Raw genomic sequence first — 24,459 nt, forward strand, 5'->3', positions numbered from 1 at the left:
TTAGCAATGCATTGCACAGCACACACATTACTTACTATAAGTATATAATACTTTGTGCACAAGGAGGAGGCTATGCATTTCAACAAAGGATAAGCAAATTATATAATAGGGAAAGTTGTTTAAAATTGCATGCACTTTCTTGAATTAATATATTATTAAAATATTAGAACTTCAGACCAGGCCATCCATCCATGTGAAAAACATGTAGATAATAGATACAGATTAGACTAATAGAGACATTATTAGACAATAATAGTATACTATATTTATTTATAATACATTTTTTATATATGCAATATTATTCAATAATGCAGCAATTAATTATGCAGCAGCCTGAGCCTCAGTCAGCTCAGCATACTACGTTAAGTAAATAAGGCAAGTATTTAATTGTTACCCCTTATTGTGTAATAAATGTGATTGTGTACCCCTTATTGATTTGCTCTTACCTATTGGCAAGTAGTAGGCAGTTGAGGCAATAGGCAGGCATGGCAATGGCAATTATGGCATGGCATTGGCAAAATGTACAACGTTTTGGTAACTATTAACTAAACAAACAGTTAGTTAGTCTAATTCTCACCATAGGTCTCCTCCTCTGTCTCCCACAAAATAAAAATGAGCCCGCCGTGTAGCTGTAGTATACCGCCGTGTACCATCATCAATCTCAGGCAACAAACTCCTGCTTTGCTGCTTTGCTCCTACTGCGTAACTTCGGCACTTCAAGAGACCGCCCATGAGCGCCCATGTTGCTTTATTGGGTGACGTGACGTCAGTGACGTCAAAACGATGTACCGCGCACTTTCGCGCACTTTCTTTTACGTTTCCTGGAGGCTGGTCACGTGGGTAACGTTAATCGATTATCGCGTCTCAGCGCATCGATGCAGAATCGTTTCATGCCGCATCGCGATGCATCGTCAAAACGATTATTTTTGACAGGCCTAGTCCACGGGTTCATCCATTACTTGTGGGATATTCTCCTTCCCAACAGGAAGTTGCAAGAGGACACCCACAGCAGAGCTGTCTATATAGCTCCTCCCCTAACCCCCACCTCCAGTCATTCTCTTGCGACTCTCGACAAGATAGGAAGTATCAAGAGATATGTGGTGACTTGGTGTAGTGTTACCTTCAATCAAGAGTTTGTTATTTTTAAACGGTACCGGCGTTGTACTGTTTTACTCTCAGGCAGAAATTAGAAGAAGAATTCTGCCTGGAGGTTGTTGATCTTCAAAACTTCAGTTGGGGGAACGGTCTGCAGATTACCTGCTGTGAGGTATGTTCAGTATTTTTATTTCTAGAAAGATGAATAAGTTCTAGAAAATGCTGACAGAGCCTTGTGTATTTGAGGTAAGCTTGATGCAGTGATTTAACAACGACTGGGATCATGCTTACAAAACAGGGTAATACTCATGTTAATATTACTTAGTGACAAAACGTTTACATGTTTTTCATAAATAGGATGTTTCTTCTGTTAAGTGTGATCAGTCCACGGGTCATCATTACTTGTGGGATATTAACTGCTCCCCTACAGGAAGTGCAAGAGGATTCACCCAGCAGAGTTGCTATATAGCTCCTCCCCTCTACGTCACCCCCAGTCATTCTCTTGCACCCAACGACTAGATAGGATGTGTGAGAGGACTATGGTGATATATTTAGTTTTTATATCTTCAATCAAAAGTTTGTTATTTTATAATAGCACCGGAGTGTGTTATTCCTTCTCTGGTAGAATTTGAAGAAGAATCTACCTGAGTTTTTCTATGATTTTAGCCGGAGTAGTTAAGATCATATTGCTGTTTCTCGGCCATCTGAGGAGAGGTAAACTTCAGATCAGGGGACAGCAGGCAGATTAATCTGCAAAGAGGTATGTAGCAGTTTATTATTTTCTGACATGGAATTGATGAGAAAATCCTGCCATACCGTTATAATGTAAACTCAGCCTTGAATGCAGTTGATGTAGCTGATATCAGGCTGTCATGTATGTATATTTTACACTTCAGTTTTCTGGGAAATGGTACTTCTCTGGCTTTTAAACTGTATACATAGACTTAACCTATTTTGCAGGGACTTGCAATAGGTTTTAAATGACAATTAATTATTGAGGTAAAACGTTTTTTTGCTGGCATGTAAAAACGTTTTTTTCTCTGAGGTACTGGGTGAAAAAATGTTTTGGGCACTTTTTTTCCACTTGGCAATAGTTTTGATTTAAATTAGAGCAGTTCACTGATCCCTCTCACTGTTATGTGTGTGGGGGAGGGGCCATTTTGGTGCTTTCACTATGCATCAGAAAAACTCAGTCAGAGGTTCATGATCAGGTTCATCTCTACAGAGTTCAGGGATCTCAAGAGTCTTTTTTGAGGGAAGTAATCATTCACAGCAGAGCTGTGCTGATTGTATTGACTGTGATATAAAAAACGTTTATTTGTGTATTTTTTTCTGCTGCCTGGGTTAGTTATCATTTGCTGAGGGGAACAATCCTTTGCTAAAACTGTATATTCTGACAAAGATTGATGCTATAACTTAATTATTTTATCTGTTATAATATTTTCTGTGCTTCTTAAAGGCACAGTTCGTTTTCATATTATTTGTAAATTACTTTGAAAAGTATTTCCAAGTTGCTGTTTATTTGCTAGTGTGTTAAACATGTCTGATTCAGAGGAATATCTCTGTGCTATATGTGTTAATGCCAAAGTGGAGCCCAATAGAAATTTATGTACTAAATGTATTGATGCTACTTTAAAAAATAGTCAATCTGTACAAATTGAACATATTTCACCAAACAACGAGGGGAGAGTTATGCCGACTAACTCGCCTCACGTGTCAGTACCTGCATCTCCCGCTCAGGAGGTGCGTGATATTGTAGCGCCGAGTGCATCTGGGCGGCCATTACAAATCACATTACAAGATATGGCTACTGTTATGACTGAAGTTTTGGCTAAACTACCAGAACTAAGAGGTAAACGTGATCACTCTGGGATGAGAACAGAGTGCGCTGATAATGCAAGGGCCATGTCTGATACTGCGTCACAGTTTGCAGAACGTGAAGACGGAGAGCTTCATTCTGTGGGTGACGGTTCTGATCCAAATAAACTGGACTCAGACATTTCAAATTTTAAATTTAAGCTTGAGAACCTCCGTGTGTTACTAGGGGAGGTATTAGCGGCTCTGAATGATTGTAACACAGTTGCAATCCCAGAAAAAATGTGTAGGTTGGATAAATATTTTGCGGTACCGACGAGTACTGACGTTTTTCCTATACCTAAGAGACTTACTGACATTGTTACTAAGGAGTGGGATAGACCCGGTGTGCCTTTCTCACCCCCTCCTATATTCAGAAAAATGTTTCCAATAGACGCCGCCACACGGGACTTATGGCAAATGGTCCCTAAGGTGGAGGGAGCAGTTTCTACTTTAGCTAAGCGTACCACTATCCCAGTGGAGGATAGCTGTGCTTTTTCAGATCCAATGGATAAAAAATTAGAGGGTTACCTTAAGAAAATGTTTGTTCAACAAGGGTTTATATTGCAAACTCTTGCATGTATTGCGCCTGTCACGGCTGCAGCAGCATTTTGGTTTGAGTCTCTGGAAGAGACACTTCAATCATCCACACTAGATGACATCACATACAAACTTAAATTCCTTAAGTTAGCTAATTCATTTATTTCAGATGCCGTAGTACATTTAACTAAACTTGCGGCTAAAAATTCAGGATTCGCCATTCAGGCACGCAGAGCTCTGTGGCTAAAATCCTGGTCAGCTGATGTTACGTCTAAATCTAAATTGCTTAATATTCCTTTCAAAGGGCAGACCTTATTCGGGCCCGGCTTGAAAGAGATTATTGATGACATTACAGGAGGTAAAGGTCATGCCCTGCCTCAGGACAAGGCCAAAGCCAAGGCTAGACAGTCCAATTTTCGTTCCTTTCGTAATTTCAAAGCAGGAGCAGCATCAACTTCCTCTGCACCAAAACAGGAAGGAGCTGTTGCTCGCTACAGACAAGGCTGGAAACCTAACCAGTCCTGGAACAGGGGCAAACAGGCCAGAAAACCTGCTGCTGCCCCTAAGACAGCATGAATTGAGGGCCCCCGATCCGGGACCGGATCTAGTGGGGGGCAGACTTTCCCTCTTCGCCCAGGCTTGGGCAAGAGATGTTCAGGATCCCTGGGCGTTAGAGATCATATCTCAGGGATACCTTCTGGACTTCAAATCCTCTCCCCCAAGAGGGAGATTTCATCTGTCAAGGTTGTCAACAAACCTAACAAAGAAGGAAGCGTTTCTACGCTGCGTACAAGATCTTTTATTAATGGGAGTGATCCATCCAGTTCCGCGGTTGGAACAAGGACAAGGGTTTTACTCAAATCTGTTTGTAGTTCCCAAAAAGAGGGAACCTTCAGGCCAATCTTGGATTTAAAGATCCTAAACAAATTCCTAAGAGTTCCATCGTTCAAGATGGAAACTATTCGAACAATTTTGCCCATGATCCAAGAGGGTCAGTACTTGACCACAGTGGATTTAAAGGATGCTTACCTTCACATACCGATTCACAGAAGTCATTACCGGTATCTAAGGTTTGCCTTTTTAGACAGGCATTACCAGTTTGTAGCTCTTCCATTCGGACTGGCTACGGCTCCAAGAATCTTCACAAAGGTTCTGGGCACTCTTCTGGCGGTACTAAGACCGCGAGGAATTTCAGTAGCTCCGTACTTAGACGACATACTGATACAAGCTTCAAGCTTTCAAACTGCCAAATCTCATACAGAGATAGTACTGGCATTTCTAAGGTCGCATGGATGGAAAGTGAACGAAGAGAAAAGTTCTCTCTTTCCACTCACAAGAGTTCCCTTCCTGGGGACTCTGATAGATTCTGTAGAAATGAAGATTTACCTGACAGAGGACAGGTTAACAAAACTTCAAAATGCATGCCGTGTCCTTCATTCCATTCAAGAGACCAGAAATTCTCTTCTATGGTGGCTTTATCGGCCACATCTGTCCAGGGGAATGCCATTCAGCAGGCCAGACTGGTCAATTGTAACAACAGACGCCAGCCTACTAGGTTGGGGCGCTGTCTGGAATTCTCTGAAGGCTCAGGGACTATGGAATCAGGAGGAGAGTCTTCTTCCAATAAACATTCTGGAATTGAGAGCAGTCCTCAATGCTCTTCTGGCTTGGCCCCAGTTAGCAACTCGGGGGTTCATCAGGTTCCAGTCGGACAACATCACGACTGTAGCTTATATCAACCATCAGGGAGGGACAAGAAGCTCCCTAGCAATGATGGAAGTATCGAAGATAATTCGCTGGGCAGAGTCTCACTCTTGCCACCTGTCTGCAATCCACATCCCGGGAGTGGAGAACTGGGAGGCGGATTTCTTAAGTCGTCAGACTTTTCATCCGGGGGAGTGGGAACTTCATCCAGAGGTCTTTGCCCAAATACTTCGACGTTGGGGCAAACCAGAGATAGATCTCATGGCGTCTCGACAGAACGCCAAGCTTCCGCGCTACGGGTCCAGATCCAGGGATCCGGGAGCGGTCCTGATAGATGCCTTGACAGCACCATGGACCTTCAGGATGGCTTATGTGTTTCCACCTTTCCCGATGCTTCCTCGATTGATTGCCAGAATCAAACAGGAGAAAGCATCAGTGATTCTAATAGCGCCTGCATGGCCACGCAGGACTTGGTATACAGATCTGGTGGACATGTCATTCTGTCCACCTTGGTTGTTACCTCTGAAACAGGACCTTCTGATTCAGGGTCCTTTCAAACATCAAAATCTAACTTCTCTGAAGCTGACTGCTTGGAAATTGAACGCTTGATCTTATCAAAGCGTGGTTTTTCTGAGTCAGTTATTGATACCTTAATACAGGCTAGGAAGCCTGTCACCAGAAAGATTTACCATAAAATATGGCGTAAATACCTATATTGGTGCGAATCCAAAGGTTACTCTTGGAGTAAGGTTAGGATTCCTAGGATATTGTCTTTTCTACAAGAAGGTTTAGAAAAGGGGTTATCCGCTAGTTCCTTAAAGGGACAGATCTCAGCTCTGTCCATTCTGTTACATAAGCGTCTGTCAGAAGTTCCAGACGTTCAGGCTTTTTGTCAGGCTTTGGCCAGGATTAAACCTGTGTTTAAAGCTGTGGCTCCACCATGGAGTTTAAACCTTGTTCTTAACGTTTTACAGGGTGTTCCGTTTGAACCCCTTCATTCCATTGATATAAAGTTGTTATCTTGGAAAGTTCTATTTTTAATGGCTATTTCCTCGGCTCGAAGAGTCTCTGAGTTATCAGCCTTACATTGTGATTCTCCTTATTTGATTTTTCACTCGGATAAGGTAGTTCTGCGTACTAAGCCTGGGTTCTTACCTAAGGTAGTCACTAACAGGAATATCAATCAGGAGATTGTTGTTCCATCCTTGTGCCCAAATCCTTCTTCGAGGAAGGAACGTCTTTTGCACAATCTGGATGTAGTTCGTGCCCTTAAATTTTATTTACAGGCAACTAAAGATTTTCGACAAACGTCTTCCCTGTTTGTCGTTTACTCTGGTCAGAGGAGAGGTCAAAAAGCTTCTGCTACCTCTCTCTCTGTTTGGCTTCGTAGCATAATTCGTTTAGCTTATGAGACTGCTGGACAGCAGCCTCCTGAAAGAATTACAGCTCATTCCACTAGAGCTGTGGCTTCCACTTGGGCCTTTAAGAATGAGGCCTCTGTTGAACAGATTTGCAAGGCTGCAACTTGGTCTTCGCTTCATACTTTTTCCAAATTTTACAAATTTGACACTTTTGCTTCCTCTGAGGCTATTTTTGGGAGAAAGGTTCTTCAGGCAGTGGTTCCTTCTGTATAAAGAGCCTGCCTATCCCTCCCGTCATCCGTGTACTTTTGCTTTGGTATTGGTATCCCACAAGTAATGATGACCCGTGGACTGATCACACTTAACAGAAGAAAACATAATTTATGCTTACCTGATAAATTCCTTTCTTCTGTAGTGTGATCAGTCCACGGCCCGCCCTGTTTTTTAAGGCAGGTAAATATTTTTTAAATTATACTCCAGTCACCACTACACCCTTGGCTTCTCCTTTCTCGTTGGTCCTTGGTCGAATGACTGGAGGTGACGTAGAGGGGAGGAGCTATATAGCAACTCTGCTGGGTGAATCCTCTTGCACTTCCTGTAGGGGAGCAGTTAATATCCCACAAGTAATGATGACCCGTGGACTGATCACACTACAGAAGAAAGGAATTTATCAGGTAAGCATAAATTATGTTTTTTTCTCTGAGGGAGATAAATCTTTATTTGGGGCCTAGTTTTCCACATGGCTAGTCAGATACTCCTAGGAGTATTTCTCCTGTTAAGTGTAGTCAGTCCACGGGTCATCCATTACTTATGGGATTATATCTCCTCCCTAACAGGAAGTGCAAGAGGATCACCCAAGCAGAGCTGCTATATAGCTCCTCCCCTCTACGTCATACCCAGTCATTCTCTTGCACCTAACTAATAGATAGGACGTGTGAGAGGACTGTGGTTATTAAAATTAGTTTTTATATCTTCAATCAAAAGTTTGTTATTTTAAACAGCACCGGAGTGTGTTGTTTTTTCTCAGGCAGCATTAGAAGAAGAATCTACCTGAGTTTGTGTATGATCTTAGCGGTCGTAACTAAGATCCATTTGCTGTTCTCGGCCATTCTGAGGAGTGAGGTAACTTCAGAACAGGGGACAGCGGGCAGGGTTCACCTGCAAGGAGGTATGTTGCAGTATATTATTTTCTAAGGAATGGAATTGACTGAGAAAATACTGCTAATACCCATATAATGTAAGTGCAGCCTTAAATGCAGTAGTAGCGACTGGTATCAGGCTGATATGTATGTATGTTACACTGAGGTATTTCTGGGGAATGGAACTTCACTAAGAAAATACTGTATACATTTAACTTATATTTGAGCCCCCACTGCAGTGAAAGCGACTAGCAGCAGGCTTATTAGTATCATTTCATAGTTTTATTTTAAAACGTTTTACTGGCATGTTAATCGTTTTTTTCTGAGGTACTTGGTGATAAAAATTTTTGGGCATTATTTTTCCACATGGCTGTCGTTTATTTATGAATAAATTCAGTTTACTGAGCTTCCCCACTGTTATAATATGAGTGGGAGGGGCCTATTTTGGCGCTTTCTTGCGCAGTAAGATTTCAGTCACAGTCTTCCTATTCCTTCCTCCATGATCCAGGACGTCTCTACAGAGCCCAGGGGTCTCCAAAACTAGTTTTGATGGAGGTAATCACTCACAGCAGACCTGTGAGACTGTGCTTTTGACTGTGATAAAACGTTTATATTCTGTTATCCGTTTTTTTGGGTATTAAGGGTTTAATCATCCATTTGCTGGTGGGTGCAATCCTTTGCTAACTTAATGCATTTACTGTGAAAATTTGGTTGCTATAACAAATTTGGTTCATTGTGATTTCAACTGTGACAGTTTATTGGTGCTTCTTAAAGGCACAGTAACGTTTTTTATATTGCTTGTAAATTTATTTCAAAAGTATTTTCCAAGCTTGCTAGTTTCATTGCTAGTCTGTTAAACATGTCTGACACAGAGGAAACTCTTTGTGCAATATGTTTAAAGGCCAATGTGGAGCCCAATAGAAATTTGTGTACTAATTGCATTGATGCTACTTTAAATAAAAGTGTACATGTAAAGAAAATTTCACCAGACAACGAGGGGGAAGTTATGCCGACTAACTCTCCTCACGTGTCAGTACCTTCGTCTCCCGCTCAGGAGGTGCGTGATATTGTGGCGCCAAGTACATCAGGGCGGCCCATACAAATCACTTTGCAAGACATGGCTAATGTTATGACTGAAGTATTATCTAAATTGCCAGAAATTAGGGGTTAACGCGACCACTCTGGGGTGAGAACAGAGTGCGCTGATATTAGAGCCATGTCTGATACTGCGTCACAATTTGCAGAACATGAGGACGGAGAGCTTCATTCTGTGGGTGACGGATCTGATCCAAGTAAACTGGACTCAGACATTTCAAATTTTAAATTTAAGCTTGAGAACCTCCGTGTATTGCTAGGGGAGGTATTAGCGGCTCTGAATGATTGTAACACGGTTGCAATTCCAGAGAAAATGTGTAGGCTGGATAAATATTTTGCGGTACCGACGTTTTTCCTATTCCTAAAAGGCTTACAGAAATTATTAACAAGGAGTGGGATAGACCTGGTGTGCCCTTTTCTCCCCCTCCTATATTTAGAAAAATGTTTCCAATAGACGCCACCACACGGGACTTATGGCAGACGGTCCCTAAGGTGGAGGGAGCAGTTTCTACTCTGGCTAAGCGCACCACTATCCCGGTGGAGGATAGCTGTGCTTTTTCAGATCCAATGGATAAAAAGTTAGAGGGTTACCTTAAGAAAATGTTTGTTCAACAAGGTTTTATATTACAACCCCTTGCATGCATTGCGCCTGTCACGGCTGCGGCGGCATTCTGGTTTGAGTCTCTGGAAGAGACCATTAACTCAGTTACATTGGATGAGATTACAGACAAGCTTAGAGTCCTTAAGCTAGCTAATTCATTTATTTCCGATGCCGTAGTACACTTAACTAAACTTACGGCTAAGAATTCAGGATTCGCCATTCAAGCGCGCAGAGCGCTGTGGCTTAAATCTTGGTCAGCCGATGTGACTTCTAAATCTAAATTGCTTAACATACCTTTCAAAGGGCAGACATTATTCGGGCCCGGTTTGAAAGAAATTATCGCTGACATTACTGGAGGTAAGGGTCATGCCCTGCCTCAAGACAGAGCCAAACCAAGGGCTAGACAGTCTAATTTTCGTGCCTTTCGTAACTTCAAGGCAGGAGCAGCATCAACTTCCTCAGCTCCAAAGCAGGAAGGAACTGTTGCTCGCTACAGACAGGGCTGGAAACCTAACCAGTCCTGGAACAAGGGCAAGCAGGCCAGAAAACCTGCTGCTGCCCCTAAGACAGCATGAAGTGAGGGCCCCCGATCCGGAAACGGATCTAGTGGGGGGCAGACTTTCTCTCTTCGCCCAGGCTTAGGCAAGAGATGTCCAGGATCCCTGGGCGTTAGAGATCATATCTCAGGGATATCTTCTGGACTTCAAAGCTTCTCCTCCAAAAGGGAGATTTCATCTTTCAAGGTTGTCAGCAAACCAGTTAAAGAGAGAAGCGTTTCTACGCTGTGTACAAGACCTTTTATTAATGGGAGTGATCCATCCAGTTCTGCGGTCGGAACACGGACAAGGGTTTTACTCAAATCTGTTTGTGGTTCCCAAAAAAAGAGGGAACCTTCAGACCAATTTTGGACTTAAAGATCCTAAACAAATTCCTAAGAGTTCCATCGTTCAAAATGGAAACTATTCGGACAATCTTACCTATGATCCAAAGGGGTCAATACATGACCACAGTGGATTTAAAGGATGCCTACCTTCACATACCGATTCACAAGGATCATTATCGGTACCTAAGGTTTGCCTTCTTAAACAGGCATTACCAGTTTGTAGCTCTTCCCTTCGGGTTAGCCACGGCTCCAAGAATCTTTACAAAGGTTCTGGGCTCTCTTCTGGCGGTACTAAGACCGCAAGGAATTTCGGTAGCTCCGTACCTAGACGACATTCTGATACAAGCGTCAAGTTTCCAGACTGCCAAGTCTCATACAGAGTTGGTTCCGGCATTTCTAAGGTCGCATGGGTGGAAGGTGAACGTAGAAAAGAGTTCTCTATTGCCAATCACAAGAGTTCCCTTCTTGGGGACTCTTATAGATTCTGTAGAAATGAAAATTTACCTGACAGAAGACAGGTTAACAAGACTTCTAAATGCTTGCCGTGTCCTTCATTCCATTCAACACCCGTCAGTGGCTCAATGCATGGAGGTAATCGGCTTAATGGTAGCGGCAATGGACATAGTACCTTTTGCACGCCTGCATCTCAGACCACTACAATTGTGCATGCTAAGTCAGTGGAATGGGGATTACTCAGATTTGTCCCCTATGCTGAATCTAGATCAAGAGACCAGAGATTCTCTTCTATGGTGGCTTTCTCGGCCACATCTGTCCAGGGGGATGCCCTTCAGCAGGCCAGACTGGACGATTGTAACAACAGACGCCAGCCTACTAGGTTGGGGCGCTGTCTGGAATTCCCTGAAGGCTCAGGGATCATGGACTCAGGAGGAGAGTCTCCTTCCAATAAACATTCTGTAATTAAGAGCAGTTCTCAATACTCTTCTGGCTTGGCCTCAGCTAGCAACTCTGAGGTTCATCAGGTTCCAGTCGGACAACATCACGACTGTGGCCTACATCAATCATCAGGGAGGGACAAGGAGTTCCCTAGCGATGATGGAAGTCTCAAAGATAATTCACTGGGCAGAGTCTCACTCTTGCCACCTGTCAGCGATCCACATCCCAGGCGTGGAGAACTGGGAGGCGGATTTCCTAAGTCGCCAGACTTTTCATCCGGGGGAGTGGGAACTTCACCCGGAGGTATTTGCACAACTGCTTCGGCGTTGGGGCAAACCAGATCTGGATCTCATGGCGTCTCGCCAGAATGCCAAGCTTCCTTGTTACGGATCAAGGTCCAGGGACCCGGGAGCGGTTCTGATAGATGCTCTGACAGCACCTTGGGTCTTCAACATGGCTTATGTGTTTCCACCCTTCCCGATACTTCCTCGACTGATTGCCAGGATCAAACAGGAGAGAGCATCGGTGATTCTAATAGCGCCTGCGTGGCCACGCAGGACCTGGTATGCAGATCTAGTGGACATGTCGTCCTGTCCACCATGGTCTCTGCCTCTGAGACAGGACCTTCTGGTTCAGGGTCCTTTCAAACATCCAAATCTAATTTCTCTGAGGCTGACTGCATGGAGATTGAACGCTTGATTCTATCAAAGCGTGGATTCTCGGAGTCAGTGATTGATACCTTAATACAGGCTAGGAAACCTGTTACCAGGAAAATTTACCATAAAATATGGCGTAAATACTTACATTGGTGCGAATCCAAGAGTTACTCATGGAGTAAGGTTAGGATTCCTAGGATATTGTCTTTTCTACAAGAAGGCTTAGAAAAGGGTTTATCTGCTAGTTAGTTAAAGGGACAGATCTCAGCTCTGTCCATTCTTTTACACAAGCGTCTGTCAGAAGTTCCAGACGTTCAGGCTTTTTGTCAGGCTTTGGCCAGGATTAAGCCTGTGTTTAAATCTGTTGCTCCGCCATGGAGCTTAAACTTAGTTCTTAACGTTTTACAGGGTGTTCCGTTTGAACCCCTTCATTCCATTGATATCAAGCTGTTATCTTGGAAAGTTCTGTTTCTAATGGCTATTTCCTCGGCTCGAAGAGTCTCTGAGTTATCAGCCTTACATTGTGATTCTCCTTATCTGATTTTTCATTCAGACAAGGTAGTTCTGCGTACTAAACCTGGGTTCTTACCTAAGGTAGTCACTAACAAGAATATCAATCAAGAGATTGTTGTTCCTTCATTGTGCCCTAATCCTTCCTCAAAGAAGGAACGACTTCTGCACAATCTGGACGTCGTCCGTGCCCTGAAATTCTATTTACAGGCAACTAAAGATTTTCGACAAACTTCTTCCCTGTTTGTCGTTTATTCTGGACAGAGGAGAGGTCAAAAGGCTTCGGCTACCTCTCTCTCCTTCTGGCTTCGTAGCATAATACGTTTAGCCTATGAGACTTCTGGACAGCAGCCTCCTGAAAGAATTACAGCTCATTCTACCAGAGCTGTGGCTTCCACTTGGGCCTTTAAAAATGAGGCCTCTGTTGAACAGATTTGCAAGGCTGCAACTTGGTCTTCACTTCACACCTTTTCAAAATTTTACAAATTTGACACTTTTGCTTCTTCGGAGGCTGTTTTTGGGAGAAAGGTTCTTCAGGCAGTGGTTCCTTCCGTGTAAAGGTCCTGCCTGTCCCTCCCGTCATCCGTGTACTTTTAGCTTTGGTATTGGTATCCCATAAGTAATGGATGACCCGTGGACTGACTACACTTAACAGGAGAAAACATAATTTATGCTTACCTGATAAATTCCTTTCTCCTGTAGTGTAGTCAGTCCACGGCCCGCCCTGTTTTTACGGCAGGTCTAAATTTTAAATTAAACTCCAGTCACCACTGCACCCTATAGTTTCTCCTTTCTCGTTTGGTTTCGGTCGAATGACTGGGTATGACGTAGAGGGGAGGAGCTATATAGCAGCTCTGCTTGGGTGATCCTCTTGCACTTCCTGTTAGGGAGGAGATATAATCCCATAAGTAATGGATGACCCGTGGACTGACTACACTACAGGAGAAAGGAATTTATCAGGTAAGCATAAATTATGTTTTTCTTAAGGCCCCTCTGACATCCAGTACATGGTGGGATGGGCCTATTTTCGTGCTCTAGATGCGCAGTTTCCTTCAGACTGAGACATCCAGCTTCCCTAGAGGAGTCCTTTGGCATCTGAAGACCATTATAAAGGGTTTATTCCTTCACTAAATCGTATTTGAGGGCAGGTAGGATCCTCAGCAGACCTGTGGCAAGGTGCTCAACTGTTTTTTACGGTGGTTGACGTTTTTTAAATCCGGTTTGGGGGCTAAGGGGTTAACCATCCATTTGCAAGTGGGTGCAATGTTGCTTTAGTCCCTTACACACACTGTAAACATTTTGAAGATTTTACTATATTTTTACACTGTTTTGCAGTTTAAGTGCTAGTTTTTTTCTCTTAAAGGCACAGTAACGTTTTTGTTTAATTGCTTTTTCAACTTTATTAAAGTGTTTTCCAAGCTTGCTTGTCTCATTACTAGTCTGTTAAACATGTCTGACATAGAGGAAACTCCTTGTTCAATATGTTTGAAAGCCATTGTGGAGCCCCCTCTTAGAATGTGTACCAAATGTACTGAAATTTCTATAAACTATAAAGACCATATTATGGCGCTTAAAGATTTATCTCCAGAGGATTCTCTGACTGAAAAAAGGGAGATTATGCCATCTAGCTCTCCCCATGTGTCAGAACCTATAACTCCCGCTCAAGTGACGCCAAGTACATCTAGCGCGTCTAATTCTTTTACCTTACAGGACATGGCGGCAGTTATGAATGCTACCCTCTCAGAGGTATTGTCCAAACTGCCAGGGTTACAAGGAAAGCGAGACAGCTCTGGGGCCAGAACTAATACAGAGCTTTCCGACGCTTTAATACCTGTGTCCGATATACCCTCACAATGCTCAGAAGCTGAGGCAGGAGAGCTTCTATCTGTGGGTGACATTTCAGATTCAGGGAAGGCGTTGCTTCAGTCTGATTCTGAAATGACAGCGTTTAAATTTAAGCTCGAACACCTCCGCTTATTGCTTAGGGAGGTTTTAGCGACTCTGGATGACTGTGAACCCATTGTAGTTCTAGAGAAATTTTGTAAGATGGACAAATACTTTGCAGTGCCTGTTTACATTGATGTTTTTCCAGTCCCTAAGAGGTTTTCGGAAATTATTACTAAGGAATGGGATAGACCAGGTGTGCCGTTCTCTCCACCTCCTGCTTTTAAAAAGATGTTTCCCATAGATGCCGCCATACGGGACTCGTGGCAGACGGTCCCTAAGGTGGAGGGAGCAGTCTCTACCCTAGCTAAGCATACAACTATCCCCGTCGAGGACATTTGTGCTTTCCTAGATCCTATGGATAAAAAAATTGGAGGGTCTCCTTAAGAAAATTTTTATACATCAAGGGTTAATTCTCCAGCCTCTTGCATGCATTGCCCCAGTTACTGCTGCAGCGGCTTTTTGGTTTGAGTCTCTTGAGGAGGCTCTACAGGTGGAGACCCCGTTAGATTATATTTTAGACAGGATTAAAGCTCTTAAATTAGCTAATTCCTTTATTTCTGATGCCGTTTTTCATTTAACCAAGCTAACGGCTAAGAATTCAGGTTTTGCTATTCTGGCACGTAGGGCGCTATGGCTTAAGTCCTGGTCAGCAGACGTTACTTCAAAGTCTAAGCTTCTTAATATCCCCTTCAAGGGACAAACCCTATTCGGACCTGGTTTGAAGGAGATCATTTCTGATATTACTGGAGGAAAAGGTCACGCCCTTCCTCAGGATAGGTCCAATAAATTAAGGACCAAACAGAATCATTTTCGTTCCTTTTGAAACTTCAAGAGTGGCGTAGCTTCGGCTTCCTCTAATGCAAAACAAGAGGGAAATTTCGCCCAGTCCAAACCAGTCTGGAGACCTAACCAGACTTGGAACAAAGGGAAGCAGGCCAAAAAGCCTGCTGCTGCCTCTAAGACAGCATGAAGGGGTAGCCCCCGATCCGGGACCGGATCTAGTCGGGGGCAGACTTTCTTTCTTCGCCCAGGCTTGGGCAAGAGACGTCCAGGATCCCTGGGCACTAGAGATTGTTTCCCAGGGATATCTTCTGGAATTCAAGGGTTCATCTCCAAAGGGGAGATTTCATCTCTCACAACTATCTGCAAACCAGATAAAGAGAGAGGCATTCTTACATTGCATTCAAGACCTACTGGTTATGGGAGTGATCCACCCAGTTCCAAGGGAGGAACAGGGGCAGGGCTTCTATTCAATCCTGTTTATAGTTCCCAAAAAAGAGGGAATGTTCAGACCAATCTTGGATCTCAAGATCCTAAACAAATTTCTCAGGGTCCCATCGTTCAAGATGGAGACAATCCGAACCATCCTCCCTATGATCCAGGAGGGTCAATATATGACTACCGTGGACTTAAAGGATGCTTATCTCCACATACCGATTCACAGAGATCATCATCAGTTCCTCAGGTTCGCCTTCCTAGACAGGCATTACCAGTTTGTGGCTCTTCCCTTCGGATTAGCCACGGCGCCAAGAATCTTTACGAAGGTTCTATGGTCTCTACTGGCGGTTCTAAGGCCGCGGGGCATAGCGGTGGCTCCCTATCTAGACGACATCCTGATCCAGGCGTCGACTTTTCAAATCGCCAAGTCCCATACGGACATTGTTCTGGCCTTTCTGAGGTCTCACGGGTGGAAGGTGAACAGAGAAAAGAGTTCTCTCTCTCCTCTCACAAGAGTTTCATTCCTAGGAACTCTGATAGATTCGGTAGAAATGAAAATTTTTCTGATAGAGGTCAGGATATCACAGCTTCTAACTTCTTGCCGTGCTCTTCATTCCACTTCTCGGCCGTCAGTAGCTCAGTGTATGGAAATGATCGGCCTAATGGTAGCGGCAATGGACATAGTTCCGTTTGCCCGCCTACATCTCAGACCACTGCAACTTTGCATGCTCAATCAGTGGAATGGGGACTACACAGATTTGTCTCCTCTGTTAAATCTGGATCAAGAGACCAGGGATTCTCTTCTCTGGTGGTTATCTCAGGTCCATCTGTCCAGGGGAATGAGTTTCTGCAGTCCAGAGTGGACTATAGTGACGACAGATGCCAGCCTTCTGGGCTGGGGCGCAGTCTGGAATTCCCTGAAGGCTCAGGGTTCGTGGTCTCAGGTGGTGGCCCTCCTTCCAATAAATATTCTGGAGTTAAGAGCGATATTCAATGCTCTTCAGGCTTGGCCGCAACTAGCTGCGGTCAGATTCATCAGATTTCATTCGGACAATATCACGACTGTAGCTTATGTCAACCATCAGGGGGGAACAAGGAGTCCCCTGGCAATGATAGAGGTTTCCAAGATAATTCTATGGGCAGAGGTTCACTCTTGTCATCTCTCTGCTATCCATATCCCAGGAGTAGAGAACTGGGAGGCGGATTTTCTAAGTCGGCAGACGTTTCATCCGGGGGAGTGGGAGCTCCATCCGGAGGTATTTGCCCAGCTGATTCAACTATGGGGCAAACCAGAACTGGATCTGATGGCGTCTCGTCAGAACGCCAAGCTTCCTCGTTACAGGTCCAGGTCAAGGGATCCCCAGGCAACGCTGATAGATGCTCTAGCAGTGCCCTGGTCTTCAGCCTGGCTTATGTGTTTCCACCATTTCCTCTCCTCCCTCGTCCGATTGCCAAGATCAAGCAGGAGAGAGCTTCAGTGATTTTGATAGCACCTGCGTGGCCACGCAGGACTTGGTATGCAGATATGGTGGACATGTCATCCTTCCCACCCTGGACTCTGCCGCTGAGGCAGGACCTTCTACTCCAAGGTCCATTCAAACATCCAAATCTAGTTTCTCTGCGTCTGACTGCTTGGAGATTGAACGCTTGATTTTATCAAAACGTGGTTTCTCCAAGTCGGTCATTGATACATTGATTCAGGCTCGAAAGCCTGTCACCAGGAAAATCTATCATACGATATGGTGTAAATATCTTCATTGGTGTGAATCCAAGGGTTACTCGTGGAGTAAGGTCAGGATTTCTAGTATACTATCTTTTCTCCAAGAAGGATTGGAAAAGGGATTATCGGCTAGTTCCTTAAAGGGACAGATTTCTGCTCCGTCTATTCTTTTGCACAAGCGCCTGGCTGACGTTCCAGACGTTCAGGCGTTTTGTCAGGCTTTGGTTAGAATCAGGCCTGTGTTTAAACCTGTTGCTCCGCCATGGAGTTTAAATTTTGTTCTTAAAGTTCTTCAAGGGGTTCCGTTTGAACCCTTGCATTCCATAGATATCAAGCTTTTATCTTGGAAAGTTCTGTTTTTAGTAGCTATCTCTTCGGCTCGAAGAGTTTCAGAGTTATCTGCCTTGCAGTGTGATTCCCCTTATCTGATCTTCCATGCAGATAAGGTAGTTTTGCGTACCAAACCGGGGTTTCTTCCTAAGGTAGTATCTAATAGGAATATCAATCAGGAAATTGTTGTTCCATCACTGTGTCCTAATCCTTCTTCAAAGAAGGAACGTCTGTTACACAATCTTGACGTGGTTCGTGCTTTAAAGTTCTATTTGCAAGCTACTAAGGATTTTCGTCAAACATCTGCATTGTTTGTTGTCTACTCTGGAAAGAGGAGAGGCCAAAAGGATTCGGCAACTTCTCTTTCTTTTTGGCTGAGAAGCATAATCTGTTTATCTTATGAGACTCCTGGCCAGCAGCCTCCTGAAAGAATTACAGCTCATTCTACTAGAGCGGTAGCTTCCACATGGGCTTTTAAACATGAGGCCTCTGTTGAACAGATTTGTAAGGCGGCGACTTGGTAGTCGCTTCATACTTTTTCTAAATTCTACAAATTTGATACTTTTGCTTCCTCGGAGGCTATTTTTGGGAGAAAGGTCTTACAGGCAGTGGTGCCTTCCGTTTAAGTGCCTGCCTTGTCCCTCCCTTCATCCGTGTCCTAAAGCTTTGGTATTGGTATCCCACAAGTAATGGATGAACCCGTGGACTGGATACACCTTACAAGAGAAAACAAAATTTATGCTTACCTGATAAATTTCTTTCTCTTGTGGTGTATCCAGTCCACGGCCCGCCCTGTCACTTTAAGGCAGGTGTTTTTATTTTCTAAACTACAGTCACCACTGCACCCTATAGTTTCTCCTTTTTCTTACTTGTCTTCGGTCGAATGACTGGAGGTGGGGGTTAGGGGAGGAGCTATATAGACAGCTCTGCTGTGGGTGTCCTCTTGCAACTTCCTGTTGGGAAGGAGAATATCCCACAAGTAATGGATGAACCCGTGGACTGGATACACGACAAGAGAAAAAGAAATTTATCAGGTAAGCATAAATTTTGTTTTTCAGTTTCTTCTTCTGCTTCTTCATGGACTTCTATAAACTGAAGGTTTGCACAGATTTAAATAACCTTCTCTACCCTTTCACAGGCAGTTTATTTCTTATTTGGTACATAGAGCAGATTCTTTCACAAACTGCAGAAGATTCAGGAATCTGCAGTTAACAAGAGGATTTAGAGGCCTTGCCACCATATTGCAGATGGGATATGTTTGGCAGAATCTCAGACTGTGCTATGTTATGATTGGTGCTAGCATTCAGTAGTGCATTGCTGCTCCTTCAGCAAAGGATATCATGGAAATTAAGCAGATCTGATTATAGAAATAAATTGGAAAGTTATTTAAAATTATATGAAATAATAATTAAGTTTCATGTCCCTTAACCCCTTGAGTGCTAACGACTGCTCTGAGCCGTTGCAGAGTTTCACACTCTGGTGCTAACGACGGCTCAGAGCCGTCGCTAGCACTCTCCCACCTTGAAGGAGATCTGGGGGCTCCCACCCGCTCCTACCCCGGCGATCGGGCCTGCATTGTGACAGGCATCGCCGGGGCTTCACGTTTGCGCGGTGACTTCACGCGTGATGATATCACTATGCAAATTTATTAAAAAATTACAATACAAAGTATAGGGAAAGGGGACATGCTGCTTAGACGCCTGTATCTCATGCATCTAAGCAGCTACAGACCCCCAAGACCCATCGTTAGAAAGGTAATCGCCTAACCTTTCCAACGGCGTAAGTCTTGGGGAACTAGAAAAAAAAATATTCACAAGCTAAAAAATAAAAATTTCAATAAAACCTTAAATCACCTTAGCACCCTGGTGGGAAAGTGATTAGCACTCAAAGGGTTAAAGTAACAAAATAATCTGGCACAAAGGGGCATTTCATATCAGAAAATCACTGATTTGGTGATTGAACTACTTGATTTTGTATTGCTAAGTAACTTTTGCTCTTGATCCTGAGCCTCCTGTGTTTGTTTATGTTTGGGGATGTAGGAAACCCAACTAGTAATAGCCTTATCTGGAGGGTTTGATCATATGTTTATCCTCCGGTTAAAGTTTATAGATGATGTCCTACCATCTTGGAGTGGTCAATAGAAAATGTGATATTAATAACTGAAAGCTTTACAAATGGGTATTTTCAAGTAAGTTGTATAGGTTTATGGACTTCTATATTGTGGAGCGCTATATATAAGCAGCAAGCTGTGTAGGTATTAACACGATTTGGTGTTGTCTTTAAAGGCTGGTTTATGAATGTAATAAAAAAATACTAAGATTGCATTTAAAGCCTTGATAGAATAATGATCATCTGTGAAAGCGAACATTCCTGAGAAATGAAGAGTTAGAATTATTGTTTGATTGCCCTATAGAGTTTTTGTTAATTCAGTACAATAAACCTCATTTTGGTTTGTAGTATGTACAAATGCTAGGATTTATCTATGTATAGTGAACCCTTGTTATTTTAATTACTTCACCTGGGTGGTCAGTGGCTTTATACCAAGGGGCAGTGCCTTAAACTAAACATAAAAAAAAAAAAGGTTTTGATTTAGTATTCAGTGATTCCGCGCTTTATGATGCTTTACAATGCCTGTAAGAGTGGGAGTTTTCTAGATGGATTAACCATGCACAAAGGTGTTTTTGAACTACAGGAGCAGTCTTTACAAACCTGATGGGAATAGTGATACACGGTGGAATTGAGCAAATTAAGTTGCTCTGATGCAGTCCTAGAATTGAAATGTGAGATAGATGAAAGTGATACCCATTACAGGGACAGTATACACCATTTTTCATTTAACTTCATGTAATAGACACTACTATAAGGAAGAATATGCACAGATACTGATTGAAAAATCCAGTATAAAATCTTTTAAAAACTTTCTTAGACGCTCCCAATTTAGCTCTGTTGATGAGGTAGTCTGGGACAAACAAGCAGTCTGTATAGATCAGTAATATATCTAAATCTTTGTGGCTTGGTTAGGAGTCTGAAAATCAACACAATGTTATTTAAAAATAAGCAAAACTATATGTTGTTGCAACCCCCACACACACACCAGATGGGCTATATAAATGGATCATCTACAAAACATTTATGCAAAGAAAAATCTATAATAATGGAATGTTTTACATGGAGACAAAAGTATCAACTCTTAAAAGGGACAAGCTATAGGTGTGTGTATAAACATAAAGTCACCATTTCATATTATTGATTGATAAATTCCCTTTTTCTAAAGGTCCTTCCCACTTGGTGTGGTCGTTGTTAATCTTACTTGTTAGTAGAGCATAATAGTATACACATCTTATAGAAATCTTATAATCAACTGTTTTTACTATCATAAGGGTCTGAAGAAGATGACGATGACGATGAAGAAGATGGTGAGGGGGAAGAGGAGGAGGATGAGGAGGACTCAGTGGTGGGTGGCACAGACGCCAATACAATAATAGTAAATGATGCACAGAGCTCAGATGAGGAAACGGAAAACTGTCCTATCTGTCTGAATGGCTTCAGAAACCAAGTTGTGGGGACCCCAGAAAACTGCAACCATTACTTCTGCCTGGACTGCATTGTGGAGTGGTCGAAGGTCAGTAATTGATTTGCTTTCATATAGGTTGAATTACTGCACATATATAAATATTAATAACTAGTCCTAAAGCCCGTTCACACAGGCCATTTTTTGCAGTGCAGTGGTCCCTCTCTTTTGCTCTCTCCCCCCCCCCCCTCTCTTTTGCTCTCTCCCCCCCCCCCTCTCTTTTGCTCTCTCCCCCCCCTCTCTTTTGCTCTCCCCCCCCCCCCTCTCTTTTGCTCTCTCCCCCCCCCCCTCTCTTTTGCTCTCTCCCCCCCCCCCTCTCTTTTGCTCTCCCCCCCCCCCTCTCTTTTGCTCTCTCCCCCCCCCCCTCTCTTTTGCTCTCTCCCCCCCTCTCTTTTGCTCTCTCCCCCCCCTCTCTTTTGCTCTCTCCCCCCCTCTCTTTTGCTCTCTCCCCCCCTCTCTTTTGCTCTCTCCCCCCCTCTCTTTTGCTCTCTCCCCCCCTCTCTTTTGCTCTCTCCCCCCCTCTCTTTTGCTCTCTCCCCCCCTCTTTTTTGCTCTCTCCCCCCCTCTTTTGCTCTCTCCCCCGTCTCTCTTGCTCTTTCTCCCCCCTCTTTTGTGCGCTCTCCCCCTCTCTTTTGCGCTCTCACTCCACCCCCTCTCTATCCCCCCTCTCTTTTGCTCTCTCTCCCCTCTTATGCTCTTTCCCCTCTCTTTTTGCTCCCTCTCTCCCCCCTCTCTTTTGCTTTCTTTCCCACCTCTTTTGCTTTCTTTCCCACCTCTTTTGCTTTCTCTCCCACCTCTTTTGCTTTCTCTCCCCCCTCTCTTTTGCTTTCTCTCCCCCCTCTCTTTTGCTTTCTCTCCCCCCTCTCTTTTGCTTTCTCTCCCCCCTCTCTTTTGCTTTCTCTCCCCCCTCTCTTTTGCGCGCTCTCTTCCCCCTCTCTTTTGCGCTCTCTTCCCCCTCTCTTTTGCTCTCTTCCCCCTCTCTTTTGCTCTCTCTTCCCCCTCTCTTTTGCTCTCTCTTCCCCCTCTCTTTTGCTCTCTCTTCCCCCTCTCTTTTGCTCTCTCTTCCCCCTCTCTTTTGCTCTCTCTTCCCCCTCTCTTTTGCTCTCTCTTCCCCCTCTCTTTTGCTCTCTCTTCCCCCTCTCTTTTGCTCTCTCTTCCCCCTCTCTTTTGCTCTCTCTTCCCCCTCTCTTTTGCTCTCTCTTCCCCCTCTCTTTTGCTCTCTCTTCCCCCTCTCTTTTGCTCTCTCTTCCCCCTCTCTTTTGCTCTCTCTTCCCCCTCTCTTTTGCTCTCTCTTCCCCCTCTCTTTTGCTCTCTCTCACCCTCTCTTTTGCTCTCTCTTCCCCCTCTCTTTTTGCTCTCTCTTCCCCCTCTCTTTTGCTCTCTCTTCCCCCTCTCTTTTTTGCTCTCTCTTCCCCCTCTCTTTTGCTCTCTCTTCCCCCTCTCTTTTTTGCTCTCTCTTCCCCCTCTCTTTTGCTCTCTCTTCCCCCTCTCTTTTGCTCTCTCTTCCCCCTCTCTTTTGCTCTCTCTTCCCCCTCTCTTTTGCTCTCTCTTCCCCCTCTCTTTTGCTCTCTCTTCCCCCTCTCTTTTGCTCTCTCTTCCCTCTCTCTTTTGCTCTCTCTTCCCCCTCTCTTTTGCTCTCTCTTCCCCCTCTCTCTCCCGCTCTTTTGCGCGCTCTCTCTGCACCTCTTTTTTACTTTCTCTCCATCCCTCTCTCTTTTCCCCCTCTTATTTTCTCTCTTACCCCTCTCTTGCTCTTTCCCATCTATTTTGTGCTTTCCCCCTCTCTATCTCTCTCCCCTTCTCTTTCTTCTTCTCTCCCCTCTATCCCTCGTGCCCGACCATGCCACCGGCATGCCTGGCCACGCCCTGTCATGCCCGGCCACGCCCACTTTTGCACCGGCTTTTCAGGTAGGGACTCTAAGGCCAGGTGTGTTTGTCCTCGCGCGCAGTCTCTACTGCGCATGACCGCTTCGGACAAACACACTTGGCCTTTTATTATATAGGATGATAATATTTGTTGAAGAGCTAAACACTCGATTTGATTAAACTTTTTGAAAACCTGTAATATTAGCTCATTTTAGCTTTATATTGACTTCCCGCGCAGAACCTTACAGGAGAAATATTAGTCTGGGCAGTACTGGCATTTATTTTCTGCTTTGGTGACTATGTCTTCATTTTTGTGTTTACAGAATGCCAACTCATGCCCTGTGGATAGGATTGCTTTCACCTGCATTCACATCCGAGCTCATTTTGGTGGTGAGATCTTGAAAAAGGTGAGTTTGGAGACTGATATCAGTTACATTCACAATTTTCTTTCATGCAATTATGCCTTGAAATAATTTTGGTTCTAAAATGTAGACATATAAGCTTATGATTAGAACATTCACTGATGAGGAACTATAAATGTATCTTTAATAATAAACCTCCCTTTTAGGTGCCTGTACAAATCAAAGGAGCTGAAGCGGAGGTGGAAGAAGATGATATCACTAACTGCGAGGTTTGTGGGCGCAGTGACCGTGAAGATCGGCTATTACTTTGTGATGGCTGTGATTCTGGGTAAGTGCTTGGTATAGTAGGACAGATATCACAGTTAAAGGGACAGTAAAGTAAAAATTAAACATTCATTAAGATAGAGCATGCTGTTTTAAAGGGACACTGAACCCAAATTTTTTCTTTCGTGATTCAGATAGAGCATGCAATTTTAAGCAATTTTCTAATTTACTCCTATTATCATTTTTTCTTTGTTCTCTTGCTATCTTTATTTGAAAAAGAAGGCATCTAAGCTTATTTCTTAGTTCAGAACTCTGGACAGCAATTTTTTATTGGTGGATGAATTTATCCACCAATCAACAAGGACAACCCAGGTTGTTCACCAAAAATGGGCCGGCATCTAAACTTACATTCTTGCATTTCAAATAAAGATGCCAAGAGAATAAAGAAAATTTGATAATAGGAGTAAATTATAAAGTTGCTTAAAATTCCATGCTCTATCTGAATCATGAAAGAAAAAATGTGGGTTCAGTGTCCCTTTAAATAACTTTACCATTTACTTTCATTATCAAATTTGCTTTGTTCTCTCAGTTTCCTTTGTTAAGGCATAAACCTTACGTAAGCTGATAGTATATCAGGAACGTGCATGTGTCTGTAGCAGTCTATAGCAGCAGTATTTGCGACATTGTATATTGCTGTAAACACTGCTGCCAGGTGGCTATAGACACGTGCATGCTCCTGAGTTCACCTAGGATTACTCTTTAACAAAGGATATGAAGAGATCATAGCAAAATTGATAATATAAGTAAGTTGGAAAGTGGTTTAAAATGTTTTACTCTATCCAATCAATT

The 24,459-nt window shown here is 43.6% G+C and overlaps 1 protein-coding gene across 2 annotated transcripts in view; it reads left to right on the top strand.

Annotated features, from left to right (window-relative positions):
* PHRF1 (PHD and ring finger domains 1) overlaps nt 1–24,459 on the top strand; it is a 247,004-nt gene that overhangs the window by 33,428 nt on the left and 189,117 nt on the right. For both annotated transcript variants that reach the window (XM_053720192.1, XM_053720193.1), the window contains exons 4-6: nt 20,928–21,169; nt 23,308–23,391; nt 23,553–23,674. In XM_053720192.1, the coding sequence (XP_053576167.1) occupies nt 20,928–21,169; nt 23,308–23,391; nt 23,553–23,674 (448 nt within the window). The remainder of the gene's footprint in view (nt 1–20,927; nt 21,170–23,307; nt 23,392–23,552; nt 23,675–24,459) is intronic.

The sequence above is a fragment of the Bombina bombina genome, chromosome 7, assembly GCF_027579735.1.
Source record: "Bombina bombina isolate aBomBom1 chromosome 7, aBomBom1.pri, whole genome shotgun sequence".
Lineage (NCBI taxonomy): Eukaryota > Metazoa > Chordata > Amphibia > Anura > Bombinatoridae > Bombina > Bombina bombina.